General features: G+C 39.6%; 1 protein-coding gene across 3 annotated transcripts in view; it reads right to left on the bottom strand.

The window, feature by feature from the left end:
* Window positions 1-489: 489 nt before the first annotated feature.
* The window catches only part of SLC5A1 (solute carrier family 5 member 1), a 58,298-nt gene continuing 43,750 nt past the window's right edge, over window positions 490-15,037 (bottom strand). The window contains exons 13-15 of one of the 3 annotated variants that reach the window (XM_029922005.1): window positions 6,105-6,320; window positions 4,278-4,383; window positions 490-2,626 (exon numbers count right to left, since the gene is read on the bottom strand). In XM_029922005.1, coding sequence (XP_029777865.1) covers window positions 2,409-2,626; window positions 4,278-4,383; window positions 6,105-6,320 — 540 coding nt within the window. In that variant the 3' untranslated portion in view covers window positions 490-2,408. Of the gene's footprint in view, window positions 2,643-4,277; window positions 4,384-6,104; window positions 6,321-15,037 lie in introns of all 3 variants that reach the window. The other 2 variants (XM_029922006.1, XM_029922007.1) reach the window with 2 other exon arrangements.

The following is a 15,037-nucleotide window of genomic DNA, read 5'->3' as shown; positions in this document are numbered from 1 at the left end:
CCCCACACTAACTTAACTCCTCAGGGAAGGAGGCCTGCCTTTTCATTTGGGGAGATTCTTTTTAAAATAGTCATCTATATTTAAAGAAGTGGGGGTTTTTTTGCCTGGTTGGACCTGATTTTTCAGTTCTATAAACTGACCATAACAAGAAGTCACTCTATCCCCCAAATACTCATTTTCCATTTGAAGAAAAAAAAAATAGCTCTTCTCTATACTCCTGAAAATATTCTAGTACAATTTATCACTTACTGGCCTTTGGTTACCTACATGATTTAGTCTGTCCTAAAAAGACATTATGTGTTGAAAGTAGTTACCTCATGTTTACTAGACATTTTGAAGTTGAAGTCATCTCCTTTGTTACCTTTTATTCAAGTTGCTATATTCTATTTTCAACTGTCTTGGCTTCTTTTTCCTAATCCATGTCTTGTGCCAGCTAAAGCTCTACACATAGTATTTCTTTAGAGTATGTAGAAAACAGGAAACCCGATGTTACAGTTTTTTATGATTTTATTATTATCAAAGTAATACAGTTTAATTTATGGGACAAATGCAGTTTCATATAACATCTGTTTGGCATCTTTCATGTATGTATCTGTCATCCCCTTAACAAAGTGACCCAGTCACACCCAGAGGAGGTAGGTAGATGCTATAAGCACCAAGGTCCCCATTTTTCAAACAGAAAAATACACAGTTAAGGTAAAATAATTTATCACAATATACATGGTAAATCATTGGCAATGCAAGAACCTGAATCCAGGACAAGCTAGATATGTTGTACCCGCTTCATCTACCAGTTTTCAATCCTCTCCCTTAATCCTCCCAAGACTCAAAAATACCACAAACTCCACATGAAACAGAGTCTGCTGAGTAACGCCAGCCATGTAAAATTCCCCACATTCCCCTCTTCTCTGCCTCAGTTAAGGGCAATACGAGGGTATATAAAATAGTGCCCTTCCTTCCACAAGAACAAGATACTCCTTTGCCAGTTGAACCGTTTATATACCTAGCAACTGCTCTCAGCTCCACAGCACCTCAGATCCCAGATCTTTTCTAAGCTAGCTTGAAATCAGGCAATATTAACATCATGACTTTTTCTTAACTTTAAAGACTTCATATTACAACATAATTTGAGATTTCACAGGTGGGACTACAATAATTAAATTAAATTAAATTAATTATATTTAAATTATATTTTAAACACTTCTCCCTAGGAAACAGCTTCAACAAGAGTACTCCTGTCAGCTAAAAGTGTTGAGTGCTACCACTCAGGACACAGACCACCTACCCTAACTTTGGTCAATGGATGATCACCAACCAAGACACCTTAAAAAGGAAGGGTTGTGGTTCCATTTACTCATGGGGAAGAGAATATTGGGCTAATTGTTTATACATTTCAAGAGACTGTGGCTGCTTTGATATGACAGATGTCCCAAGAGGTATATTTGCTCTACTCTGTGACATAGATCAGCTTTTAAGCTCATATGTCAATATCTGCACCATAAGGAAGAGTGGCCTCTGGAAAGTGCATTCCAATTGATGAGAGTCACCAGAGTATGTACTTTGTGCAGCCACACATACACACACAGATGTTTAACCAAGGGCCAGGGTTACATAAAAATAAAGAAAGTATTTATAAGTAAATGCCCAAATGATCCATTTGGTCTATAAGCATTGCTGAATGCCTAAGACATTCCGGATACAGCAAATGACAAAATAACTCAAATCTCAAACATGAGGAACTCACAATGGACAGTTCTTTAAAAAACAAAAAAAATCCCTTGACTCAAGATTATCCACTTTCCCCACATGTCTGAGGCTGGTTCCTGGGTCCCTCCCTTTGGGGTAAGTCCTGCCATCCCTAAGCTTTCCCTTCAAAGAGAAAACACACAGAGCAGCGACTATCAAGCTCCCACTTTCAGCTTCAATGCATTCATCAATTTATCACAATAATTTCCTTGTGTCAAAGAAAAACTTGACAGGGATATGAGAGGGAAAATTTTTCTCTTAAAAAAACATAAGGGGAAGGTCATATAGGGAAAGTGGCATCAACCCGGAAGACCACAGCTCTTAAAGTAATATTCAAGGATCACAACATTGACACACTGAATCTACCTGAGACAAATTTGCATCAGACATAACAGAGCTTCTGTTTCTTAGTCTGTCTTTCCCAGGACATGACTAAGTTGGATTTTCCTTCTGCAGCTTTAATATGTACAGCTGACAATATCACACTGGTGTCAAATACATAATTTAAGAGCAAATTAATGATTTTTCTTCAGCTGGCCTGCAATTACACCTGTACACATTTATCAACTGGGCAAAATTTACAACTGGTTGGTTTACCTTTAACACCACAGAATGGTACTAAAGGAGGCAGAGTAAAAGTCTGACCTTGCAAACACAGCAACTCAGGCAAAATATGCATGGCAGAAAACAGCCACAGCAAGCAGGATGATGCCATTGATGTTAACTATTGTTCTCCACAAAGGCTTCTCAGAGGTGTCTGTCATCTTCTGCTTCATAGCTGCCTCCTCCTCTTTTGTCATTTTGGGGCCCTTCTGCTGGTCCAGGCCACAAAACAGGTCATAGGCCCGCTTGAAACATCCTTTTTTCTCCTCAGCAACTTCTGTGTCAGAGGAAAGGTTAGAGAGAGAAAGAGAGAGAGAGATGATTGGATATAGAAGCAGGAAGCACAGGGAAAGGTTTCAGGGGAGATACCATGAAATGGAACATCTACCATTCTACAGACATTTCCCAATTTTCTTGTTTGCAGGAATGTAAATGGTTCAAAATGTTTAAGTGAACTTATTAATTATAGGATGATGGTAATAAATGGATTCTACATCTTTATTATCAACTAAATTAAGTTTTATCTCTATCAGACCTACGCAAATATTTTTGATTTAGGAAAGTCATCATCAAACAGAAAATAATACTTTGTGAGAAGAAATGTTAAAATGGGTTTGGAGATATGACATATGAACAACATGAAAAACCCATCTCTAAAACACATAAACTCATATCTGTTTACCACATCACTGGAAAGCAGTGAGCCTGGCATGACTCAGGAGCATATTGGCTATGCCTGAAAGTTCCAAAGCTTTACAACAGATCCAGCCATGTGGTAATAATTAGTCTGAATACTTCTGGATACAGGGCAGCAACAATCAACACCTGCAGGACTTAATGTCTGCTCTTGCATTTAAACACTGCTGAAGCAAGCCACCCAACGTCCCTTTTAAATCTATGATATTCTCACTCAATGTGGAGACACTTTCGGAAATTGACGGAGCAGGTAGCATGTCCATGCCTCCCTGCTCTAAGGAAGCAGAAAAGGTCTATTTTTTCAACAACATGGTTAACTGCTTGTGACTCTAGGTTCTTTCCAGTGCATGCAGAATCACAAGTTTCAAAACTAAAAGGTCACTAGAGACCAAGAGCAGATTGTATCAGAGCTGGGATAATAAGCAAAGCCACTTCCTTCCTGAGTCTCAATGCATATGTCTGTAAAATAAGGCCATAATCTCTAGGGCCCTTTTGAGAGCTAGGATTATGTATTTCTGATGGCCATATTCAAAACTTATTCTGCTGCACCTGTGCTCCCCTTCAAATGGAGGGATGAGACCTCCAGCCCAGCACTAGATAAAGCACATATGATCTTGCACTCCCACACCTCAGCATACCACGCATCTCCACAACCATCCTCAATGTGTGCACCACTCCTAAGTAGGGGGGAAAGCTCCAATACACAGCCTAGGAAAGCATTTCCCCATGATCAGAATAAGTCTCTGAACACTGACTGTGCATTACCTTACTGGACTTAAGGGATATTTTATTTTCTAAATCTGATGTGGTAAGCTGATGAGACATAAGACCCCAAGTGCCTCTCACCCATCTTCCTGATATCACTAGAACTAACCATAGTAGGTTCCATCTGCTTTCAGTTCACAAGCCCTTACTCTTCCCTTGTCCCTGGCCATGCCCCAAATCAAGTCAAGGTGGCTAATATCCAACTCATACTTACATAGTTCACACTGCAAACTATGAGACATAAGGAGGCTGGGTTGATTCTGCACCTCTCTCTTCCCCTCTCTCTTTAGACCTCAGAGTGAATTTCTCATCCATTCCATCTCATTCCCCACCTCATTCCTTACTCCCTTCCAAAAGAGAGCTCTGAGATTTGATGATGACATTTTATAAGTGCTTCAGTTCAGTGGCCTTGCTATTGGAGAAGTAATGTTTAAGGGCTTGGAAATAGGTTCTGAATCACAAATCACCTATTTCAATGGTCTCCTCTGGGGTTTCTTGGATGTCCTCCTCTCCTGCATCCAAGTCAATACGTTCCTCTTTGCTGTTACGCAGGCTCCAACACAGACGGTAGAGCTATGGAGAAAGCAAAACAGGTTAGCAGAAAGATTGAAACAGTGTCTTGGGCCAAGAAGTTGTGAGAACAAAGAGATGTGCCCAAGAAAGGAAAAGGTGCACCACTTCCTGAAAAGTGTCAGTGGATAGCTAGCCATTGCTCTAGAACACAGCAGGCATTGGAGGTGGCCCCAGTAAGACATTCACTTTGCCAGTGTTTGCCGAATGAAACTCAATAAAAAATAAAAACAACAAAAAAAGAGGTATTGTAGTCTCTCAGCACCAACAAAAACATAGATAACAGTTTCCATCTAAAACAATATATCTAAATATGTTGGGCACTTCAATGTGAATTCTATACTGAATATGCCAGATGTTATGATATTATATCTGGAGACTAAGAGACTGCCTTGAATAAAGAACTCTTTATTCAGAGTTGAATGAATGAACTCTTCTTAAATATGATAACCAGATTTGTTCCTTTTATCACTGGTGTGAAGAAAGAAGACTACACACTTATTTGTCTAGACCAACAGTATAAGAGTAGAGTTTTCTACTATGTGTTTGTTATATTACAATGACATAATTTGTAGAATTATGAGCCATATTAGAATAGAGTAAACTGGAGACATTGCTTCTATGGACATGAAACCAGAAACCTGAAGAAGAACAATTTAATGTGTTCATTCCACCTATGCCTTCTTTGGGGGACTTCCTTCAAGAGGAATCATGGAGCTAAATGTGTTTGGGGCTGCAATACTGGCAAACACTGACACATCAGGAAGCATTTAATATAGCACAAAGAAAGCCTGTTGACAGATTTAGCAAATAAACATAATTGTGGTTCTTCTGCCATTAAAGTAATCTTTGTTTTACATCAATATTGGTCACAGCTTTGAAAAATTCATAATGAGGTTGAAGGTTTCTTAGGAATTCCATAAATCCCTGTACTTGTGTATGCATGACTAAATAGCGAACAAAACCCTTTCTCTTTTTCTATGGGCAAAAATGACCTTAGCTAACTCTCTAGCTCTGTTCTTAAGAAACCTTAAAAAGGTAAAATATCAGCTGTGTTGGGTTACCAGACTATACTGCTTATGGTAAAAATGACCCATAATTGCAAATCTTCATCTGCATTGGGAGGGCTGTGAATAAATCCTAAACCAAGGCTGACATCTAGAGTTAAAGGAGAGTACTTGCTATTTTTAGAGTGTTGAATCAATTGGACTTTGATATTGTTTGAAATGTCTCAAACTATATGGATAATTGTTCAGAGGCTTAACTGGAAAAAAATTAAGGGGATATCATACATCAAATTTCCCCGAGTGTGGTGATTTTTGTAACTAAGTATATCCCTTGCTGGGACCCCTGGAAGTTATACCATGGGACTATTAGAAGAAATTTAAGTTATTTGAGACATGAGCATTTAAGCCAGGGTAAGCCCCTGTGCTCACCCATGTGACCTCATTCTCTTGCACCTGTGCTGTCACTCAGGGAGAGAATATCCCCTGGACTGAAATACGAGCTACTATGAAAACTCCTGCCAAAGACACCTGCTTGATAGTGCTTTGCTGGCACACCATGTTTTCTGTCCTGTGTCTTTCTATGTAAAACAAATGGCAAGCATGGGCTATGTTAGTCATATGAGTGCAAATATCTAATTGAGCAAAGGGCAACCAAGGTGGGTGTTGCAGCATGAGCATGAAACAAGGGCAGAACACCTCCCCAGAGTGGATACTCACATGCACATCAGGAATGGGCTTGGTGAAGAGAGACACGACCACGATGATGATGATAGAAATGACAAAGAGAATGATGGCAAAATACAGGTAGTGCACACCACAGATAATTTTGGGACAGTTGCTGGGCTGCATGCAGCTCCCAGTTCCATAGGAAAATTCAGCCACCATACGGGACACCCCAATCAGAAATCCTATGATCAGTCCCCAAAAGGCTCCCTGTGAAAGAAAACCCTGGGTTAACTAACACCAAACACACAAAACAGCTGGATATTCCAAGGGGGCAGAGGCAAAAAAATAAAAATGAAAGAAATGACAGCTTCAGACCATCTGAAGCCAGAACACTGGAGTTCAGATTGGCTACGAGTGTGATGTCAGGCCCAAGTCTTTACAGGTGTGTTTATCATGTTTCAGTGACACGACTTTACCTGGGTCTTAAAATGAGAATTCATAATATAATAGGGTGCAGTTTCTAATAACTAGTGTTGAATGTCAACCCAAAGCCTTAATTCCAAAAATTTCCTTTAATATTAAAAATAATCTGAATCTCTCTCCCTGTAGTTACTCTCACCATCAGCCTCCAGATTTAGGCACATTCAGATGTAACATAATTACTTGTGAAGTAATTTGTACTCTTTGAATACACTGAAAAATGAATTGGGTCTTTTGGAAATGGAAAAGAAAGGAATGTTTCTATCAAGATATAAATACTACTTTATTCATTAGCCTCTTTTAAGATCCAAAGTTACTGTGTTTAATTTCAGAACATAAAGACCAATACTATGTGTTTTTACATTAAGCTTTGGGTTTGCATATTAGAAATATGGAAAACCTTTAAGAGACTAGAATTATTGGGGGAGAATTTTTCAGGTTTTTTTTTAAATCCTTTCCTCCCTTCCCTCTCTCTCCCTCTCTCTCTTCCTCTTCTTTTTTTTTTTTTTTTTTGGTCAGTCCTCACCTAGAGAACCAGGTCTGAATCTAGAGACTCACATTTATTTATTTTTTTTAATGTTTTAATGTTTATTTACTCTTGAGAGAGAGAGGGAGACAGAGGTGTGAGCAGGGGAGGTGCAGAGAGAGGGAGACAGAATCCAAAGCAGGCTCTCAGCGGTCATCACAGAGCCCAATGCGGGGTTCAAACTCACAGACCATGAGATCATGACCTGAGCTGAAATTGGATGCCTAACCAACTGATCGAAAGAGAGACCCACATTTTAAAAGGAGCAATGACAAAGTAGAGTGAATTCATAGGAGGGTAGGAAGAAAGTGCCTTCGTGTCAAATGTTGATTCTTGAACTCTGCTAGCCACAGGTCCCTTTACACTTTATATCCCAGGTGTGCTACATTATCAGATCATGTGTATTTATGTCCTGGGTCTTTGCACAGGTCATTATATCTGGGAAAGCACAGGCTCTTCCCTTCTTAGTAACCTTGTTCTCACTTACATGTCCCCTCTCAGCCTCCCAAGACAGAATTGGGCAGGCCCATCCTCCTTGCTGTGACTGCACTGTAGACACACCTCCATGCCAACGCTGATCCCACTGTTACGGAATCATTCCTCTTTCTCCTTATCTGAACTGGGAACTTGCCCTGGGGAAGGAACCAGGATTTATTCCCTTTGTGTTGATAGTGCCTAGCTCTATGGCTGGCATCTGGAAGTATCTGATAGAGAGATGATAGATAGATAGATGATAGATAGATAGATAGATAGATAGATAGATAGATAGATAGATAGACAGATAGATAAGGAAAAAGATGTTCCCCATTAATCCTCCATATACTTATTCATTTAAAAATATGTTTTTACTTGGGTTTGTATGAATAATATTGATTAAAAACTCCTATAAAACTTTCCTTCTCTTTTGGCAATTAGGTTTTTCCTGTTCTTTTAGTCTTATTCTCAAGAGACCCTTGAAAAATCTGGGAAATCTTTGACATTTTCCCCCAAGATTTAGAGTCACCCGCATAAAACACAATCCCTGACCTGTCTTGAGAATCACTTTGCAGTCTCTACATGTTACTCTCCAGAGACTCTAGGAAATGGTTTCTCACCCTCAGGACTGTGACATTTGAGCTTGATAATTCTTGGGGGGGCGGGGAGGTGAGCATGGGAGAACCTGACATGTGCACTGTAGAAAATTTAACAGCATCCCTGGCCTCCACCTACTAGATAGTAATCAAATCATAGCAATCTACCCAAATCACAGCAATCAAAACTGTTACCGGACATCGCCAAATGTCCCCCGGGGAAAGGACAAAATCACCCCCAGTTGAGAACCATTACACTCTATCCCAATTCTTAGCCTTACTTTTTTAATGTCTCAGTCCTTCGTTGAATTGAATCTGTTTTGGGTTCATGGCAATACCCAGCTGGGCTTCTAGCCGTGCTTTACTAACTTGTATTTTAGAAATCTCTCAGCTTCTGCCAATCCCTATTGAAGTACATTCTAAGATTGTGCCCATTTCTCTAAGATTGTGCCCATTTCTCTAACCTGTCATGATCACTTGCAGGTTTTTTTCTTATCTTTCAAGGGTATTTATCTATTCATGCAGTTTTGTGGACTATGTTCCTAATGGTAAATGTTGAAGGAAGAGAGGCACATGTGGCAATTTTATATTTCAACTCGGGGTCACTCCAGGGAGGTATTTATCTCTGTCCTATTGGGAGGGAGAAAGAAGTTATCTCTAGCCAAAAATATGTTACTATGTATACTGCTTCAAACAATAAGCTACATAGTCAGCACCCCATTCCATCCCAGCCTTCTCCAGGCATGTAGATGGTTTCATACAGAGACAGCTGAGCAACACTCCAGTCAGAAAGCATATCCAAGGGCACCTGGGTGGCTCAGGTGATTGAGTGTCCGGCTTTGGCTCAGGTCGTGGGTTCAAGCCCCACTTCAGGCTCTGCCCCGCGTCAGGCTCTGTGCTGACAGCTAGCTCAGAGCCTGGAACCTGCTTCGGATTCTGTGTCTCCCTCTCTCCCTGACCCTCCCCTGCTCGCTCTCTCTCTCTCTCTCTCTCTCTCTCTCTCTCTCTCTCTCTTTCTCAAATATAAATTTTAAAAAATTAGAAAAAATTTTTTTAAAATACGGCATATCCAAAGAGATCCTTTTCATGATTTCAAATCCTATGACAGCACCCCACTGAAAACTCAAACTCTTTAGCCTGGCTTTCAAAGGAGCCATTCATTTCCCCACCCCCAAACTTTTATTTAAAGGTGGGTGTTTTTTGTTGTTGTTTTTTTTTTTTTTTTTGGCAGCACAGAGCTTGACACAGGACTTGACTCATGAGATCATGACCTGAACTGAAACCAAGAACTGAATGTTTAACCAACTGAGACACACAGGCACCCCCCCAAATTTTTATTTAAATTTTAGTTAACATGTAGTATAATATTGGTTTCAGGAATAGAATTTAGTGATTCATCACTTACATACAACACACAGTACTCATAACAAGTGCTCTCCTTAATACTCATCACCTATCTAGTCCATCCCCACCCGCCTGCCTGCATCAACCTTCAATTTGTTCTCTATCGTTAAGCATCTATTATAGTTTGCTTCCCTCTCTCTTTTTTTCCCCTTCCCATATGTTCCTATGTTTTGTTTCCTAAATTCCACATGAGTGAAATTATATGGTATTTGTCTTTATTGGATTGACTTATTTCATTTAGTACTCTAGCTCCATCCACATTGTTACAAATGGCAAAATTTCATTATTTTTGATGCCTAAGTAATATTTCATTGTGTGTGTGTATACAATACCATACCACACCATACCATATATATATATATATATTGGGTAATGTGTGTGTGTATGTGTGTGTGTGTGTGTATTATATAGGGCAATATAGATATAGATATAGATAGATATAGATATAGATATAGATATATACACATATATTACTGTATATATGTGTATATATACCACTTCTTCTTTATCCATTCACCAGTCAATGGACACCTAGGCTCTGCTCTTTCAATAGTTTAGATATTGTTGATAATACTGCTATAAACATTTGGGTGCATGTACTCCTTCATATCTGTATTTTTGTATCCTTTGGGTAAATACCTAGTAGCGCAATTGCTGAGTCATAGGGAATTTCTATGTTGGGCTTTTTGAAGAACCTCCATATTGTTTCCTAGAGTGGCTGGACAAGTTTGCATTCCCTTCAGCAGAGTAAGGTTCCCATTTCTCCACATCCTCACCAACACCTGCTGTTTCTTGTGTTGTTAATTTTAGCCATTCCTACAAGTGTGTGGTGGCATCTCATCATGGTTTTGATTTGTATTTCCTGATAACGGGTGATGTTGAGCATCTTTTCATGTGTCTGTTAGCTATCTGGATGTCTTATTTGGAAAAGTCTTCCAATGTCTTTTGCACACTGCTTAACTGGGTTGTTTTTTGAGGGTTGAATTTGATAAGTTCTTCATAGATTTTGTACGCTACCCCTTTATCAGATATGTCACTTGCAAATATCTTCTCCCATTCTATAGGTTGCCTTTAGTTTTGTGCAGAAGTTTTTACTTGATGAAGTACCAATAGTTCACTTTTGCTTTCATTTCCCTTGCCTCTGGCAACATGTCTAGTAAGAAGTTGATGCAGCCAAGGTCAAAGAGGTTACTGCTTTTTTCTCCTATAGGATTTTGATGGTTTCCTGTCTCACATTTAGATCTTTCATTCATTTTGAAGTTATTTTTGTGTATGATGCAGGAAAGTGGTCCAGGTTCATTCTTCTGCATGTTGCTGTCCAGTTTTCCCAAAATCATTTGTTGAAAGGACTGTCTTTTTCCCATTGCATATTCTTTCCTGCTTTTCAAGGGTTAGTTTACCATATAGTTGTGGGCCCATTTATGAGTTTTCTGTTATGTTCCATTGATCTGTGTGTCTGTTTTTGTGCCTGTACCATACTGTCTTGATGACTACAGCTTTGTAATATAGCTTGAAGTCCAGAATCGTGATGCCTCCAGCTTTGGTCTTCTTTTTCAACATTACTTTGGCTATTATGGGTCTTTTGTGGTTCCATACAAATTTTAGGATTATTTTGTGCTAGCTCTGTGAAAAATGCTGGTGGTATATTGATAGGTATTGTGTTGAATATGTATTATCTTTGGATAGTATAAACATTTTAACAACACTTGTTCTTCCAGTCCATGAGCACGGAATTTTTCCCATTTTTTTGTTTCTTCTTCAATTTCTTTCATAAGTATTCTACAGTTTTCAGAATACAGATCTTTTATCTCTTTGGTTAGGTTTATTCCTAGGTATCTTATTGTTTGTGGTGCAATTGCAAATGGGATTGATTTCTTGATTTCTATTTTCTGCTGCTTCATTATTGGCATATAGAAATGTAACAGATTTCTGTACATTGATGTTAAATCCTGTGACTTTGCTGAATTCATATATTAATTCTAGTAATTTTTTGGTGGAGTCTTTAAGTTTTCTACATAGAGTATCATGTCATTTGCAAATAGTAAAAGTTTGACTTCTTCCTTGCCAATTTGGATGCCTTTTATTTCTTTTAGTTGTCTGATTATTGAGACTAAGACTTCCAACACAGTTAAATAGTAATAGTGAGAGTAAGCATCCCTGTCTGGTTCCTGATCATAAAGGAAAAGCTTTCAGTTTTTCCCCATTGAGGATGATATTAGCTGTGGGTCTTTTATATGTGGCCATAATGATATTGAGGTATGTTCCATCTACCCCTACTTTGTTGAGGGTTTTATCAAGAATTTTATTTTTTGTCAAATGCCTTTTTTGCATTTACTGAGAGGATCATATGGTTCTTATCCTTTCTTTTATTAATGTGGTATATCATGTTGACTTATTTGCAAATATTGAACCACCACCTGCAGCCCAGAAATAAATCCCACTTGATCATGGTGATCATATACTTTTGGATTCAATTTGTTAGTATCCTGTTAAGAATATTTTCATCCATGTTCATCAGGGATAATGGCCTATAATTCCTCATTTTAGAGGGACTTTGCCAGGCATTGGAATCAAAGCAATAATGGCCTCATAGAATAAGTTTGGAAGTTTTCCTTCCATTCTTTTTTTTTTTAACAGTTTGAAAATAGATATTAACTCTTCTTTAAATGTCTGGTTGACCCTTACTCCTGTGAGTGGCTAAAATGAACAAATCAAGAGACTATAGATGCTGGCGATGATGTGGAGAAATAGGCACCATCCCTACACTGTTGGTGGGAATGTAAACTGGTGCAGCTGCTCCGGAAAACAGTGTGGAGGTTCCACAAAAAATTAACAACAGAACTCCCCTATGACCCAGCAATAGCACTGCTTGGGATTTACCCAGGGGATACAGAAGTGCTGATGCATAGGAGCACATGTACCCCAATGTTCATAGTGGCACTTTCAACAATAGCCAGATCATGGAAAGAGCCTAAATGTCCATCACCTGAAGAATGGATCAAGAAGATGTGGAATATACATATACAATGGAGTATTACATGGCAATGAGAAAAAAATGAAATCTGGCCATTTATAGCAAAGTGGATGGACCTCAAGGGTGTCATGCTATGCGAAATAAGTCAGGTGGAGAAGGACAGATACCATGTTTGCACTCATAGGTCTAACAGGAGAACAGGAGAAACCTAATGGAGGACCAGGGGGAGGGGAAAAGGGAAAGAGAGTTAGGGAGAGAGAAGGATGCAAAACCTGAGAGACTATTGAATACTGAAAACGAACGAGGGTTGAAGGGGGGGGGGGGGGGGGAAAAGAGGTGGTGGTAATGGAGGAGGGCACTTGTGGAGAAGAGCACTGGATGTTATATGGAAACCAATTTCACAATAAACTATTAAAAAAAAGAAGATGTGTTGTATCTATATACAATAGAATACTGCATGGCAACGAGAAAGAATGAAATGTGGCCATTTGTGGCAATGTGGATGGAACTCGAGGGTGTCATGCTATGTGAAATAAGTCAAGCAGAGAAGGACAGATATCCTATGTTTTCACTCATAAGTGGAACAGGAGAAACTTAACAGAGGACCTTGGAGGAGGGGAAGGGGAAAAATAGTTGGGGAGAGTGAAGGAGGCAAACCATGAAAGGCTCTTGAATACTGACAACAAACTAACAGCTGATGAGGGAGTGGGGAGAGAAAGAAGGTGATTGGCATGGAGGAGGGCACTTATCGGTATGAGCACTGGATGTTATATGGAAACCAACTTGACAATAAACTATAAAAGAAAAAAAATGTCTGGTTGACTCAGTCGGTTGAGCAGCCGACTTCAGCTCAGGTCATGATCTCACGGTTTGTGGATTCATGCCCCGCACCAGGCTCTGGGCTTACAGCTCGGAGCCTGGATTCTGCTTCAGATTCTGTGTCTCCCTCTCTCTCTGACCCTCCCCTGCCCTCTCTCTCTCTCTCTCTCTCTCTCTCTCTCTCTCTCTCTCTCTGTCAAAAATAATTTTTTTAAAAACATTAAAAAAAATTTTTTAATAAAATAAAATGTTTTTAAAATTTTTTAATGGGGGGCTCCTGAGGGGCTCAGTTGGTTGAGTGGCTGACTTTGGCTCAGGTCATGATCTCGCAGTTCGTGAGTTCAAGCTCCGTGTGGGGCTCTAGGCTGACAGCTCAAAGGCAGGAGCCTGCTTCAGATTCTGTGTCTCCTTCTCTTTCAGCCCTCCCCTGCTCACACTCTGTCTCTCTGTCTCCCCAATATAAATAAATGTTAAAAGAAATTTTAACGTCTGGTTGAATTACCCTGGGAAGCCATCTGACCCTGAACTTTTGTTTGTTGGAGATTTTTGATTACTGATTCATTTCTTTGCTGGTTATGAGTCTTTTCAAATTTTCTATTTCTTCCTTTATCAGTTTTGGTAGTTTGTATGTTTCTAGGAATCTTTCCATTTTTTCCAGATTGCCCAGTTTGTTGGGCAATATATAATTTGTTGGGCAATATAATTTTTCATAAAAGTCTAATTGTTTGTGTTTCTATGGTGTTGGTTGTGATCTCTCCTTTTTTATTTGTGACTTTTTTTCTTTGGGTCCTCAAAGGAGCCATTCCTAATTTAACTTTAACCTGCCTTTCTAGTATGTCTTTCATTATCCATACACACAAACTCCCTCTCAAGCCAGGTGAGATTCCTTTCAAGGCCCGACCCTCACCCTTCTCCTTGCACTTCCACCTCTGAGCCTCAGGAAGGTGCTGTTCTCTTTGCTTTGTTTTTTTTTTTTAAATAATAGTTTATTGTCAAATTGGTTTCCATATAACACCCAGTGCTTCTCCCCCCAAATGCCCCCACTCCATGAGCATCACCCCCTTCCTCTTTCCCCCTCACCCTTCAGCCCTCAGTTCGTTTTCAGTATTCAATGTCTCTCATGATTTGTGTCCCTCTCTCTCCCCAACTCTCTTTCCCCCTTCCCCTCCCCATGGTCCTCTGTTAGGTTTCTCCTGTTAGACCTATGAGTGCAAACATATGGTATCTGTCCTTCTCCACCTGACTTATTTCACTTAGCATGACACTCTCGAGGTCCATCCACTTTGCTACAAATGGCCATATTTCTTTCTTTCTCATTGCCATGTAGTACTCCATTGTGTATATATACCACATCTTCTTGATCCACTCATCAGGCGATGGACATTTAAGCTCTTTCCATGATTTGGCTATTGTATAAAGTGCCGCTATGAACATTGGGGTACATGTGCTCCTATGCATCAGCACTTCTGTATCCTTTGGGTAGTTCCCTAGCAGTGCTATTGCTGGGTCATAGGAGAGTTCTATTGATAGAATGCCCTCTCTTCCCTCTCAGTTTCAGCTCATGCTGATACAGCCTTTCTGAGAATCCTTTAAGTTCTATCCCACATTTTATCCCTCAATTATTACCAACCTTATGCAATTTTGCCTATAAACTGCTTGAACACCAGGACTTAATCCTTCTCTGGGCCCTGGGAAGTACCGGGTGGAAAGC

The sequence above is a fragment of the Suricata suricatta genome, chromosome 14 (genome assembly GCF_006229205.1).
Source record: "Suricata suricatta isolate VVHF042 chromosome 14, meerkat_22Aug2017_6uvM2_HiC, whole genome shotgun sequence".
Taxonomy (NCBI): domain Eukaryota; kingdom Metazoa; phylum Chordata; class Mammalia; order Carnivora; family Herpestidae; genus Suricata; species Suricata suricatta.
Note: the sequence above shows the minus strand (reverse complement) of the source record. Positions and strands in the feature narration are given on the sequence as shown.